General features: G+C 39.1%; 1 protein-coding gene across 1 annotated transcript in view; it reads left to right on the top strand.

Moving 5' to 3' along the window:
• LOC145437845 (adhesion G-protein coupled receptor G7-like) overlaps positions 1 to 7,729 on the top strand; it is a 449,423-nt gene extending 441,694 nt beyond the window's left edge. The window contains exons 20-22 of the mRNA XM_080315185.1: positions 1,249 to 1,420; positions 3,378 to 3,507; positions 7,357 to 7,729. Coding sequence (XP_080171311.1) covers positions 1,249 to 1,420; positions 3,378 to 3,507; positions 7,357 to 7,483 — 429 coding nt within the window. The 3' untranslated portion in view covers positions 7,484 to 7,729. The remainder of the gene's footprint in view (positions 1 to 1,248; positions 1,421 to 3,377; positions 3,508 to 7,356) is intronic.
• The last annotated feature ends 8,898 nt before the right edge of the window (positions 7,730 to 16,627 follow it).

The following is a 16,627-nucleotide window of genomic DNA, read 5'->3' on the forward strand; positions in this document are numbered from 1 at the left end:
ACTAGTGCCACAGTTTTGGAACCCCTGCGATATGGTGCTTGGGTGCTCGGCTATACTTTGTCCTTTTGCACCAAAATGAAACGTTCGATCGGAAAAAGTCATTGCAGAGAAGAGCATATTTTAATATATGAATTATTATATTTATATTAGTGGAGTATCTCGGGCATAATAGCACGAGATTTTCCAGTGATATATCATGGATGTTGCTTATAGATAAGCTGGCAATAAACATATATTCTGATTCAACCATCACAATTAAAGCATCATCGGAGTAAATGTAAAGGAAATGAAATATTGCGTGTTATATATATCTATAAATCTTTATGCTTGCCTTCTACGTCCACTATGACATATATTCCTGATGCAAAACAAGGACCGGATTGTCAATTGCGAGTAAAATTACATCCATAAACTATGTAATATTTTATAATAGTTCGCACAAATTTATTCAATATTGAGATTGGGACTGCGTCAGTGTCATTAGAAGTATATGTCGTCTTACATTAATATATATATTTCTATATGTCTAATTAAATTTGAAATATTTAAAATGCATAGCATATTTATGAAGTTGAAGTATAAACAGGTCCGAATTGGTTGGATGAAAGGTAGCGTCGTATTTAAAAGAAATGGTTGTTTAAAACATATTCTAAACAGTATTTTAAATGGGGGCCTTTAAAGAATGTGTTTTTAAGTTGTATGATTACGCCATAATTGTGTGAATACTTTCCAATATCCATGTAGTATTAGCCTACTGTCGATTTACATCCGACATAGCCGACGTATACGAAGTTGAATGGTTAGAACCCTCGAAATAGTCGGTTCAATAGCTATAGTACATAGATGTAGATCACTGGAACGGAGTGAATGTTCTTATGATGATGAATGCAAACCGTAAAAATGCTGTATGACGATGTATGGTTCTGGTTGAGAATATTTCAGTCTATATATTGCAGGGGTTGGAAGCCCCATTTTCAAAGTAACTATAGTATAGCTATATTTACCGTATATTTCCAATTGATAATAAAATCGGCCATGACGCCGCAATTGAATATTCGTGACGTCATCAATAAAACATGGTTTAAACATGTTCGTTTCAAATAGATTTTGTGATTGAAAGGTTATTAAACGGACGAAATATTCAAAATGAATCTGAGGCATTTCTAACAGATTAAATATGCATTTGCATCCTAATTGCGGGTGTTCACAGATCACTAATATAACATATTTTGCTACATCATTTTGCAGAGGAAAGTCCAGAATAGCTCAAAAGAGACTTATCAACGAAAACTTGGAATAAATTTCAGTATTCTCATGCTGTTGGGATTGACGTGGATATTCGGCCTTTTCTTGCCTATAGACGATGCAACTACAGCGCTCGCATTTGCATATATATTCACCATTTTAAATTCTCTACAAGGTATAAAATATCTGCAATTTCATTATTAAACAATCCACCAAATATTAATTCTCGAAGGAAACAATACCAGCACTAATCCTATGACTAATCCCAAACGCATATCAACATGAAATCGATGGATTGCTACAAGCATGATTTAAAATACCAAAGTATATGTTGCTTTTGTTACGTGCAGTATAGTATATTCAGGATGTATTAATGTATTCCAAAATTGTACATTGCATATATTTTCGCTTAGTTCTTACAGAACATTGGATTTTATTCGACAGACTGCATGCATAGGAGTAAGGTTGAAAGTGTATTTACTGCCCCTTTTCTTATCCATTCAAATCAGGGGTTCCGGTTCTAGTCACTTAAGATATATTTAACGTTTCCCATAATGTGGGCAGTGGCGGGTCACAGCCAAAACCACAATTTACCGAATGTCACAAACATCACATGTGATGTTCTGGACTATATCAAAAATTTTGTTGTGAAGCGGACAGGGAGTCAGTTACGAATTACTTCCTTCTTTTTGAAGTACTCAAGTAGTTTTCCGCAACTTGGGTACTTGCTCCAGTGAATCAAATTTCCCGCTATTTTTAGTTCGTAATATTTTGTGATCTACTTACATACTTTTGCTATTTTCAGTTCGTCAAGTAGAAGTAGTTTAATCCTCCATTCAGGAAGATTGCCTAAGGATGTTCGGGGCTGTTTTCACGGAGTATCAACATTTCATTTCCTAAAATTGGAGTAAGCCCGGAATTTTCGTCGCGCTTTGCGCACAATGGATATGAGTGACCAGCATGATTTCACCAAAGTATCGGTGAATATAATTTAGGTAGCTGCTTTCGTGGTTCCGTTCACACCTCATTGTCACCCATATGAAACATTCTATCACAGTATATTTGGGTCATCATAACGTTTGAAGCTGATGTTTCGCAATCTAGCATTTACTTATATCGTAATCTAGTAGTATATTGCGAGTCCTAATCCGTAAAAAGTGGATTTGACCTTTTTTTAGCTTTAGACCCGTTTTGGCCTAGAACACCTTTGAAATTTTTCTAGACTAAAGTCATGAAATACATTTTCCGCTTTTACAAGTAGCAATTATATTTCTCTTTCAATTCCCAGTATCATACTTTGAGCTGTAGTTGGTTTGACCTCTGTTGTCTGGAGATAATACAAGTATTGCCGGAAATAAAGCTATACACAATATGGAATTTTTACGATCCAGAATATTTTTATCAACGTTTACTCATCGTGAAAAGAGTTCATTAGGTATCCTTAAAACTTCTAGGTATTGCTCCTCGACTAAACTACGGACTTGTAATATGGGGAACAGTGCCATTACATGACATTTTTTAAAACGGGCTTTGTATTGCATTTCCGTATCAATTCTAGTATTTTTATCCCATGATGTTGGCGAAAGCTTATGCTGTCCGAAATTTGAAACTTGCTGGTATAGATCAATATGGTTCCAAGTTCTGCTCCTTTCGCATAGCTAAATTTCCAGCTTTTGACAATCGATGCGAGCGAAATACGATCGTTTTAACAACTATATAGTTACTAAGCTTTGAAGTCAGTCAATTCTACTTCTACTTCAAGTATTTTAGGTGGGTTATGGAAGAAGTACTTCCACTCGTATTTCAGTAAATTTTTCGTCGCTACTTAACCTTCTAATTGAATAGCTTCTTTGACTATTTTGACCACCTCCGACTACCACATCTATTGGTAGGGGATCGAATGGGAGCCCGTTCATTCTTACTATACGTAATCAATGTGTGCCCGTCGTAATATAAAGAAAGACCAATTGCAGATTCATGATATGAATCACCTAGCTAGAATTATTCGTAAATAATAGGGCACTTAAGATACAAGATAGCATCAAATCTTATAGAGTAAAATGACCATATAATAATATGACGTAATTCAGTGATGTCACAGCGTAAGATTTGACGGAAACTTTTTTCAATAGGATTTTTCTTACTACTGATCTATGCCTCGAGAAATGAAGATATCCGACAATCGGTACGAACCAAGCTCTCAACGTTTTCCGATAAAATCGCTTTCAGCAATTCCACTTTGATAATATCGGATCGAAGCGGGTGAGAGTTTTATTAGATATAACTTTAACTATGCCATAAAGCCAAACATACGCCTGTATTTAAATTTAAAACAAACATGTTCAAAACAAGGCCCTTATTTAAAACATATTTTTTGCCATGACGTCACGAATATTAAATTGAATTGTGATGTCATACAAAAATCGTTTCTTGAATCGTCAGGTTCATGTTCGCGTTCTGTATGCGAACTTCGGAAATTTAGAAGGCTCAAGTTCACAAGCGAGCTTTTGTAGGTTTTCCAACGTGAATATTTTCATATATCACAATTTTGACTTCATTATAGCATCTTTGGTTGAACTTTATTGCGTTTCAACTGCGAGCCTCTCTGTCCATGGCACCTTCAGCATAAAAAATCAGCATGCAAACGAGCATGCACCTGGATAATTCCAAATATTTTACTTAGTTTGTTACAAAATTTTGCTTGAAATATCTAGCATTCAGTTCGTGAATATTTAGTGACTCTCTGCTGTAAGATTGACCCGCAATGACACAACATCAAAAGCGATATACACTACATGTAGTCAGCGAATGATGCTTATTTAACCAATCAATAGAATTGATTGATCGTCTAAAGTCAGAAATTCAGCAGGTGTACGGTGTCAATCTAGACTTCATTCGTTTATTGTATCATAAAAACAAAATCCTTTGGGATAGAGTGCTGGCTACTACTGTATAACTTGGTAATGGGGTAATATCAGTAGCAGGAATAGAAACCCCTTTTACACTCTGCTCAGTATCCACGTCGCAGTACCCAGACGTCGAATACATTGTTCTGTCTGGCCGAGACCGCAAAGGCGTGAGCTTACATTCCCTTGCAAGTTATCGTCAAAATTGCTGGTGAAGCGACGGATGATGTTGATTTTATGAGATTCATATATCATGTGATTGCCCCAATTGATACATTTTGCCACGTTTAAAGCGGCAATATATACTTCAGCATTGTGATATTATGTGGTCCGGGTCGTCGGTAGGTACGGTGTACATCAATATAGGCTATCACAGTGGTGGACAAACTAAAGCACGCGGGCTGCATGCGGCCCTTCACACCGTTATGTGCGGCCCGCGAGAGTGTAAAAAACTCATTAAAAATATTGATAAGATGCGTACTAAAAATCGAATGAATGTAGGGACTTCATTTAAACTTTTTCTTAGTACATTTCACAATGATAAGTATAAGGAAGTGGTTCTCAAAACTGGTGGGTGCACCCCCATAGGAGTTGGGAAATCATCTGAAGGGAGGCGCGACGCTAAGCTCAACTGAAAAATTCCTTGCCATCCTTCCATGCCATCAAACTATCTGTTAGGTTTGTCAACATCCTAGTTGCATTTTGTGATATGACGATAAGGGGGCAAGAAATTTATCACCATCATAAGTGGAGAAGGCGTGTCTTAAAAAGTTTGAGAACCATCCTGTTCTAAGGTAAATACTTCCTATATCATTTTTTTGTTTAATTTATTGCGCGACAATCCGATTACAAGGTCTGAAAGGTTTCAACTGCTAAACATCACAGAAATCCAAAACGAGATTGACATAACTCGGATCACGAGTGTGATTTCAGATTGGCCACTACAATTTTAATTATTTCACTGATGTGCTTATAAAAACGATTCGCGCGTGTCTTAGGTAAATTCGTTCTCTGTGTGCGTAGACCTAGGCTATTTATATTTTATCTACACATAGTAGAAGCGTGTGTGAAGTTAACGTGGTTATGATGCTGTCAGCATTGTGTGTCCTGGAACTGAACCAAAAGTGGAATTAGTAAATCTATGAACCGATCACTACTCACAGATTTAAATTTCAATTCTATTCTAAGAATCGGGACAACCGACTTTCATCTTTATGGTTTTGATAAATTGGTTATTGAGGTCGACCAGCCTATGAAATCTCGCCTCTGTTTCTGACGTATGTACGATATCATCCAAGCAATGTTTGGATTGTTTTAAATCAGCATATACATATATTATCTCCATTTCTACACTAATCAAATACCAATGCGTTTCAGTTTATAATACCATGTAATTTTATATCGTGCGGCTCCCGAATGGATTCAAATGTGGAATGCGGCCCTAAAGCTCAAAAGTTTGCCCACCCCTGGGCTATCACTTTACTGAAATGTAGGGTTGGTATTAGCAACGTGACGTCACGCGACGTCATGAGATTCACGTTCACGTTCACACAGAGCCTTCGAAATATTTCGCGAACCTGAATCTTTCAGAGGTTCACGCTATCCCTATACTGTTCATATAGGCTTCTCTCCGCCACCTGATCCGCATATTCGTTGTCCTAAAAATTCCTTGAAATGACCATCCGTGCTACAAGCCGACAGACAGCAAATCATAATAAAGCATATTGGCCTGGTGTAAATGACCAGTGTACTCAAGAAACATCATGAATATCACAAACAAGCGTGTAAGTAGTCGACAGGGTTTGTAATATAGTTACAAGGCTCCGATTCACAAGTCAATGTCAGTCTTATAGTCTTGACTCGAGCCACTTTCAATTCACGACCTAGTCAAGTCCGAGTCAAGTCAGCGAGCAGAATTTCGAGTCCGAGTCATGGTAACATGACTCTAGTCCAAGTCCAAGTAATTGGAAGGACTGTTCAGTATTCAGTAAATTCTTGCTATTCGCTTGCAAGTCGTCGTCGAAATTGTTGCGAAACCGACTCAAGTTATAGATTTTTATTGAAATAAAATAGAACGTGATTGTTTTTCACTATAATTTATATCCCGGTTGTAACAAGCGTCGCAACACCCTCTGGTAAAATATCACGATCACGCAGTGGAATCCTTAGCTAAATGCATTATTCTGAACGACATGTGTGACAAAATGAACGATATAGCCAGTCTTGTATGTGGACTTGGTAATGATCTGAATGTTAGAACGTAATTTTCAAAGGTTAAATAGTCTTCTCGAGCATTAAAATTGTATTCAATTCTTTGATTTACATACCGATGACCTTGCGACACACAACACTAAACACTGCCCCCAACTGCTAAAACGATAAACAATTGAAAATGTGACTTTAGGGAAATGGAGGGTTGGAATTAACAATATGGCGTCACGTGAATTGATAGGTTCGTGTTGACGTTCCCGTTCACGTAGATCCTTTTACCTGTTCGCGTTCACACCAGCGAGAAAATTTCAGAAGTTCGCACTTCCCTACTATTCAGTCTATATCAATCAACAAACTAGCGATGCTTCAAAAGTTCTAAATATTTCCTCGGAAATGTCATTTTATTCATATCCGCAATCAAATTTTAGATTTTGGAAAAGTGCTAAGTAGTGCATTTTAAAATGCTGGAATTGATTTTAGTTACCAAATATATTATTTTCCTGTGCCCCACACCAGTATTCCTCACTAGCTGAAACGGCTTCGGCGATGGCAACAGACCTACATCAATGTAGAATCCGCCGAAATGAATCTGCATATTACTCTGATTTGCAATGGCTCATCCCCTCCAAGACGAAACGCTGAAAAAACGACTATGGGATTCCGCACAACAACACGTTTTTCGAGAAATAGTTTTTTAGCTAGTAATAAGTCTCGCTAGAGCAAAGATCGATTCCCTACTCGCTGAAAGGAGTTTTCAGGTGTCGTGCGCAGCTCATATAGTTGAAAATAAAATGAAATTGATGATCATGCTATTTCTGTTGCATTTGTATTTATTTGACAAAATATTTCTTTGTTGTGGTAACTATATATGTCCGTCGCTCTCGTTAGAAAGCGTATCGTTGTACTGACGTACTGATTTAAAACCGTGGTAGCTAGTTGCTAGCATAGCAGGTAGCACAGCACTTTATGGATTTTAACTGATTATTGTTTTCAGAAAGTTGAATCTGTCTGCTACAAAAGAAGAATCTTCTTCAAATACGGATAAATGGAATAGCCCGTATGGTCAATACATTCTGAGTGAAGTGGCTGACACGCGGACGACAGGAAGTTACAATGATTAGTTTACAGTGGTCCCTAATACAATTTTACATTATCGATATTATGCAAAGCAACGACAAATGATTTCTTGTTATAAATGCATTTACTAATCTGAGAATTGAATTGACTGAAACAATTTGAATCACATTAGCATTCGAGAGTTGAACTGCGTGATTGTGGAATAGACAGCGGATTTTCTTTGCACTGATGTTTGTTCGATGGCATTTCACATAACTCCTAGCATAACATATAGAATAAATATTTGTCTATATTATTGAGTCTATAACAGTGGTTCTCAATCTTTTTGTCTTCACTCCCCACTTCAGATTTATTCCGAGCCCTCATTCCCCACCAGGACCGTAACAGCACCTTGTCAGTCCCGCCAAAAGAAAGTAGGTCTGGGGTCCCCAGAACCCCATCAGACTCGCTGTGGCTGTACTCCTTTTCCATGAAACGTAGAGCTACATTTGGTCTACTGTTAAGTGTGTCGCCAAATTTCGACTAAACGCGCGAAGCGCGAAAAATTTATATAATTCGTGTTTAAATCGGTCAACATGATCGAGAATTGCATATATATTTTGCTATCCATTTTTTATCCCCTCTCTGCTCACGTAATCAGATTTGCCGGTAGAGCTGAGTGAGGTGTGTTGGAAAAGGTAGGACCCGTGAATAAGAATTGAACATCTTCAGGTGGACCCGTTAGTATATTGACTTCGTTACATTATGCTATTTCGTGACCTCCTATATCTGCTATGTCAAAAGATACAGAAATCGCCAAAAGTAGAAGGCACACACGATTTCAAATTCGTATTGCTTTACTGGCAACTAATTTTTCCCTGCGGGATGGCATTTGTCCTGTATGGCCCATTCAGATCGCCTGGACAGAAACATTCGGCGCCAGCCATTTAGCCATTTATATATTTACCTATTAGACTACTGTGATGGACAGTCGTGTTTTCGAAGCAGTTGGGCGGCAATACGCGTCAACAGAAGGAGACAAGCTAGACGACTAAAAATCTCTGGATTAGATTTGACATATGGATTCCGTGCGTGGTCACTGGAAATTAGCAGTTTATATCGCAGCGTTTAGAATATACATGAAATGTCCGCCAACTGCGGTCGCCCTAATTTTTTGACAGTTTTTGCAATATCTAATAGACCACTTCAGTGGACATTGGACACTTAGGGAGACATTCCGCCATTTTGAGTAATCATGATCATATTCGTTACCGAGCCAAGATGGGCATTATCGTCGTATTATATGTTAAGGGTTGGGAATCAGTTTCGTCAAAGGAGTCATACCAGCCCCTACATATTCAATTGTACCTCCCAAGAATTCATACACCATAGTGGCAATCAATTTTGACGTCATTCTTTGAAATTCACGACGTCATCGTTAAACGATATCGATGATCACTATATAGAATTCGTTGTCTGCGCCATATCTTTTCGTTTAAAAGCTGTTGTTAAAATACGGAGCATTTGTCTTTATAGGAAGCTACAGTTGTCAGCCCTGCAGATAAGATCACCAGTTCTCTACGGCTAGTATGCAAATAACTACGACATTCAATGGCTACCTTGCTGCGATAGCAGATCTCAGTTACCATAAAATATTAAATATATTCGTTTATTTTAATCGGCCCTAATATCCATCAGAAGCTTCTTGTTGCATGGACTTGGAGTGTATTAGCAGGTATAAGGCAATTTTCGGTTTAACGTAAGGCACACTTTTTGATCCATTATTACTAGTGCTGCAAGGCATAGAAACCTTCGAATAAAGACCACTTTAACATGTCTCTACCTCCTATCTCAGACTCTCGTCATGTTAAAGCCGCTTCAAATTGTTATGGATTAGCTGGAAATTAGTCCACTTCATTAAAATAACTCCGTTAAAAGGGTGGTGAGATAATTTTTTGAAATTAAGGACGACGAAAATGAAATGAACTCACAAGCAGGTAAAATACGGGTAAATATATTTCTCAAGTGATAGTAACATAGTATTTTTTGTCAGACCAATTTAGATTTCATGAAATCCATCCCAGTTATACAGGGCATACCGATGTCTCTCTGCCTTGAATCGAAGTTTTTACTGATTGCAAAGTCGCCATTCCCAAAATCTCATCCACAGAGACATTAATTGCATTCCTCAGCAACTCAGCGTTAGAATATTTCTCTGCTACTTAACATTGACTGATCCAGGGCGTAAAATTGATGTTGATTGCAATTGAGAATGGGCTATGCCATTGCCAATGACTGGTATTTTGAAAAAGCATTTATGGTACTTCACATAAGCGTTGATACCAGAGCTTTGTATGTGCTGGAAACTTTGCGAGCTTCAGGGAAACTAAATGGTAATCCACTGAGCTTATAAAGCACATTCGATATTTTCTGGTCTTTCAATATCACCAGAACCCCCTTCTTGTCATAAAGTAATAAAAAAACATTAGTGATTTAACACGATATATGGATACAATTAGTTATTAGATGGTATTCACCGAATGTGGAGGATGACATGAAAAAGGACGATGATTTTTGATAGGAATAAGATCTGTCACGATGCCAATTAGTCTTATAATCCGCCTGTAAGAGTACTATAGGAGTGCTGCAGAGCAAATGATAAAATATCATAAATATCAAATTGTAGCGTGAAGGAATCTACCTTGGACCGATAAAGAATATAGATCTTGACTATCACTTGAAAAATATATTTACCCGCATTTTGCGTGCTTATTATCAGTTCATTTCCTTTTTGTGGTCGTGAGTTTCAGTGTGTAAAGTACGCTATTGGAAAATTATCTCACCATCGTTTTAACGTGTCTATTTCAATGAAGTGGACTAATTTACAGCTAATATGTGTCATCAATTTCTTTCATTTACTGGCGATGTAGGCCCTTGTCACGATCAAAACAAGTGTAAAAGATATCCCTGCCTCTTCAGGCATAAATGGAACACGATTTTTGGTCATGTCGGTGTGACGAAATTGGTCACCGTAAATACTATTATTTCAAAAATGACCGAAAATTCCATTTGACCGGCCTCGGCTTCTACGCAGCCGGAAATCCAGCAAACCTAACCGAACATTCGCCGCATTCACAGACACGCCTAGATCTCCAATTCAATCATGCTCGTTAGTGAGAGCGTGGCGAGATAGCGTATAGTGGAATAATCCACAACCGCAAGACCAGCTGGTTGCGGTTTCGGGTCGAACCGAGGTCGACTCCAGAATTTGTACTGAGGTAATAAAGGTTTATCTCGGCTTCTACGTAGCATCTCATTCGCGTAATCCTTTGTCTTATGAAAGTAAATATGGCATAAAAAACATCGGCATGGTGTGAAATGTGAACAATGTAGTCGAGCATCGTGAATATCAAACAATAACGACCAAAATTGTTGCGTTACGATATATTGCTGCGTGAAAATTGCTTTCATGAATCGCATCGATCTGATATCGTCTATGTTCAGATACGAGGCTTTCGCAGATGAAACACATTAACCTGGCTTTACTGGCTCGGAGTCGAATGAATCTTCACTAATCTATCCTAAAACAGTCAGAGTGGGTTTGTTGATGCAGCCATCCACCAGTCAAACCAGATTCGAAATAGTGAAGTCATGTAATATTGACCGATAGCTTTCCTTCGTGTGTAATTTCGTAACTTAAGCTATATTTGTCGGCAATACTACGTTAAATACGCGTTTTTGTAAGGTATCATAAATGTTACGGGTACCGTAATTTTCCAAGTATAGTACGCCCCCATGTATAATACGCACCCCTAAAATAGCATGTAAATTCTGGGAAAAAGCCTGTACCCATGTATAGTACGCACCCTGCATTTCAGTACATGAATAGTTCCGATTTCGTATACGATGTCATTCTGCTTTGCGATGTCACTCGTGAACAATCATTACACGACGATCGCTAATCATTATACAATTAGCGGGATTGTCTTTAAACCAGGGCCGGCCAACCCGTGGCCCGCGGGCCAAATGTGGCCCGCGAGAAGGTTTTGAGTGGCCCGCGAGGTCATTTCCGAAATTTCTAATATCAAAAATGGATCGCACAGATTGTGAACTTGCAAGACTAACCAAAAATTTGATTAGTCTGGCCGCAACACTTGAGATGTGATGACTAAAATATCAGATTCGACGCATTGACAGATCGATCAGCTATTCACATATTGGTATATCTTCGTACACTACAATAAAGCAGAATAATTTTCGGTAGATTTATCAAAGGTAAAAAATTTATACAAGCTTGGCGCAACATGTTGTCACTCGATTTCTTGTTTTTAATATTGTTGCTCTTTTGTGAAAATGGAAGTACACCTAATGTATCAGATTGAGTCTAACTATATTCGCGATTACGAGACAAAGTGTCGTTCAACATATGCGACATTGAGTTTGCGCTCGCAGTAAGACCGTCGACTATGAAACCTATAGGCACGAAATGATTGACGCATGTTGGTCGCATCTTTCGATATCGATATGTCCATGCGCCGAATAGCCCAGTCCTCGCAAACTTAGCCCAGCGATATACAACAGGCTCGCAATATAGTCAAATGACAATATTATTGACCTATGAACTTCAAAAAATTATCGCACTTCGCGCGGCTGGTGGCCCGCGCAATAATTCGTCAATCGAATGTGGCCCGTTGGCTGAAAAGGTTGGCCAGCCCCGCTTTAAACGATAGGAGATAGCAGCCAAAGCCTGCGAGGCCGGCGGCGAGTTAGTTTAGGCCAACGAACCGACATCTTGCGCACGATGCCTATAGATGCGATTGCGCCTAGGCTAACGGTTATGCCTATGTCATGCGCAACAGGTCTGTTGAAGATGCCACTGATTACGCAAGCGATTATATCTTGCGCACATGGCCTCTTGTGTATGTATAAATTGCGTATGCGATTGTTCGGGCCTGTCGTTGACGCGATGAATTGGCGAGAATCGCCACGCCACGCACGAGTGTCTATTAGTGACCTAATTTCGCTCGCGTACAAACTGCAAACCAACTCAGCAGGAGATCGCGTGCTTTTGCACACGACTCTCGTTAATTGGATACACACTTCCCACTAAGTACTACGCGCGATGGCTGAAAGTGATGCGCGATTGGAAACAAACATGAAGAATGAAGATAGGTGTGATTTCCAGTTTTTTATCGAGGGAGATTTTTTCAAGCGTGTTGTTCCCATGTATAATACGCACCCCCCGATTTAAGGGCAAAAAATCGTGAAAATTTTGCGCATTATACATGGAAAATTACGGTAATAACCCTGCCCGATCAATATAATTACAATTATCAACATGGCCAAAGCGCCAAATTCTGTATAAACTAATCCCAACCTATCTTCATTTCGAATTGCGAACCTCCTTGATTACCTTGGCGCTTGATGGGTCATCATCATTATAACCGAGGTATTGCACGCGACGTAATATGATTAGGCTCCAGGCTCCGCCCATGTCTGCAGGTCTGTGCTTCAAATCCCGCACTGATCATAAATGTCAAAAAAATAATTCCGGATTCCAACCCTTCACTTATTAAATTGTCAGGTTACTCTAAAAAAAAACTGCACACCAAATTTGGTTCAATTCTAACAAGCATAGGACCCCGCAGATCAAATTAGAATTTTCTATTAGGTAAAATTTTAAAAAAATTAAAATTTTTCTGCCAACCCCATGAAATTGTTGAGCTGTTTTCAAAGACGATGCAAAACAAATTTGACTCAATTCCGACCAGTAGAAGCGGAGTTATGTGAGTTTTTCGAATATAATACTCGAATTATGCTGGATCGGTGGATCATCCGATAAGTTCACGTTTTTCATAGGCGGGCTATCCGAGGTTCCGTCGCGGTCGTTCACGCCACTGGGCCATACGAGGTGCCGCTGTGTTCGTCTTCGGGCCCCGCGTAGACCGATACCCGATACGATCGTATCGGACTTTCAGTCGACTCGGGATCGGCCTTCAAAAAACAGTGTATAGCGCATTTTTCACAGTTTTTTAATTACCGATTTCTCGCCAACCGAATATCGTAGCCGGATAAATTTGGTACCGGAAGACGCGTAATTCGATTACGATTCCAACGATGCCCGGGAAATGGGGCTGGGACGCGTAGAAAAAAGTTTTTCACCAAAAACCCGTGACGGTACTCCAATACGGGTTACGCGTATGGTTTTTTGATCGGTCGGTATCAGAACAAAGATCGAAATACCGGTCGACAACCGCTGGTCTAAGGGGTTCGACAGAGTTATCCCCGTTTTCCTCTCGTCGAACTGAACGCGATGATATCCGATTCGACGGCGTGGGACCCGGGTTTGGCCCAGTTTTGGCGATCGAAAAGTCGGTTTTTGTCTCCCAAAGGCTACCGAATTCGCAGAATATACAGACCGATCAGTAGCTTAGGAATAGCCTACTTTTATCACAAAAAAATTAACATGCCGCCTTTCTTACAGAGATAGGCGCAATTCCCAATGTTGAATTAGGTCGATGACTTTAGTATTGTATACGTACGTACGCGCGACCAATTGCTTGCCATCAACTGGTAAGGTCTCATGTCCGCTGTCACGGAGTGATAGAAAGATTAGTTTCAGCGTATTAGCAGGTTATTGTAAATGGACGTTACTTTGGATGATGTACTAGCAGATGATGTAGAATGATGCAGAAGATGTATTAGCACCTCATGGCCCTAAAGTTTCATGACAAGTATATTAGCATGAATCCTATAAACACGAATCTTATAAGAAAAGTTTAAGATGCAAACATGCGTGAAGGAGTTACTTCCCAATCAGTGTTTTCATCGAACGATTCGTTCTGTGTATTGAAGAGTATTCCACATAGCTGCTGAATTCTGCGTACAATAGCGTATAAATTTAGATCGCCACGCCGACTCCATTTCCATGACAAAAAGTGAGTATTGAATATAGAACACATTTCTCTTCTGTTGTAAGTGTTATATTTCACGCGCAAGGGTAAATACTGGACAGGACAGTCGCCAAACGGATACTGCGGCCTATGACCTTTCCCTCACCAATTCAATTCATGTCGTAATAGATTTTCACTTCGTAACGCTCTTTCCGATACATTTTTAAACGTCTATGTGAGTAGCAACGGATTCAGAATCCTCCTTGATAACGTGTTCACATAACTCAATTAGTAAAATGTTGACTGCCCGCTCAATATATCTGAGAATATTTTGATCGCGTAACGTTAACTTTATATTGTTTCCCGATTAATTTCAAATAAATCAACTGGATACTGATAAATATTGATATTGATAAATCGTATTTAAACGCTGTGTGAGAGAGCATATAGTTACGATAACATCTGCCTTTTCGTTTTATTGATTCGTTTCAAAATCCAGTGTGTGGCCTATTATAAAGCTCAATCTTGATGAGGCAACTCATCATGTTGCATTTTTGTTTTGCAATTTACTGGAGTTGTGTATCATCTCCAAACTTGTGTACTGTGCATGTAGTTAACAATTTGGCATTACATCGCTGCCTTGTTTTTCAGCCACTGCAAACAATCGAGACGTTAAGGTAACTGGGAAGACACTCCAATGAATTTGCCGTCACGCAATTCTGTTCAATGCGTGACCGATAAGTGCCTGTGGAGGCTTCATTATAACCAGACGCAAATGTGAATATCACTCCCTAGTGTGCCATAATGAGCAACGATGATGACGTTATACCCTCTGAACACTTCAACATCAGTCATTCAATATATGTAATGTTGCCCTTGCCTTGACTTGAACAGACGGGGGCCGTAATCGATACCCGAATCAGACTGCTTCTTACCGTGTTTTAATATAAGGAAACTAAAATATCTGTACCCATGGAAAGTATTAATGTAACGCATATAATGTATGATTGTGGGTTTGAAGCCTATACTGAGCTTTGTAACCGGCGCTTCATGCGAATCCGACACTCTGGGTATTTATAGCTGATGCTGATACCACAATATGTTTGATAGCTGTTTGATTTGACATTCTTCTGTCGCAGCATTGTGACGTTATGAAATGCCAAACACGTCAACTAATTTACTATTTGCACTTGGCTGCTTTCCAATCCTATCTCGCCACATTTCAGCCTGATCATCATTATTTGTTTATGTTAACTTTGCAGAATCATTCTATCCTTGTATGTGATGACGAATAAACGAGCTCGATTTTTCGATCAACACTGCTGCATGATATGAGCGGATGACATGAGCTACTTCAGTTGAATTTATTGTTAAACGTACGCTAGCTTGATATCACGCGTTTTCAACTTGATGATATTCGTTTCTGGTGACCATGATAGGGTGATTACAATCATTTATGGAATTGCTACAAACTTACGAAGGTATGGAAAGCTGATTGAGGTCACATGGTCCGTTGGGCCTTGCGCATAATTCGAGAATTACGACGAGATATATTGTTATTACTAGCGCGTGTTACTTCGCAGACGGAGAAGCAGTTTCTATGGCGATGCTAGTCGGTGCTGTTCTTCTCTCTCTAGCAACGAAATTGGTGTGGATGCGGAGAGGGGATGATTACACCCGCGGCTATATTAGATCACATTTTATATTCATCTGCGTTGAATACTGCGTTCTGAGCAATATATTATTCTTGTATAGGGAAAAGCCATAAATCCAGTGACTGTTACATAGCATCACGCCTCCCATTGATACAATCAAGAATCCTATATCTATCCGGTGATCGCCACTTTTTACCTATGCAATTTCCACTTCGATGAACCATGTAAAATTATGTAGAATTAATGATTAATTCGGTCAATAGTATTGATAATTGCGTATATATTGCTATAAATTTTCTATCCTCTCAGTCCTCGTAATCAGATTTACCTGTAGAGCTGGATGAGATATTGTCTAGGAATATTCAGGGCACGTAATTAATAATTGAACATAACATATTCGGGCGGGCCCGTTGGTGGAATTACTTAGCTACATGTTGTTATTTCTTGACTTCATGTGCGCTATGTAATCAAAAGATATTGAACTCGCCTATATGTAGGCTACTAAACTAAAAAAGCACACGATTCAAAATTGGTATTTCCTCACTGTCAAATAATAATTTGGGATATGGGATGAAATTTTTCCTGTGAGGTCCAGATTGCCACGACATGAATGTTCGGCGCCAGCAATTTAATCACCCGGACAAAGACATTTTTATATCAA

Source organism: Botryllus schlosseri, chromosome 4, assembly GCF_051294905.1.
Source record: "Botryllus schlosseri isolate E-star chromosome 4, Bs_hap1, whole genome shotgun sequence".
NCBI classification, from domain to species: Eukaryota; Metazoa; Chordata; class Ascidiacea; order Stolidobranchia; family Styelidae; genus Botryllus; species Botryllus schlosseri.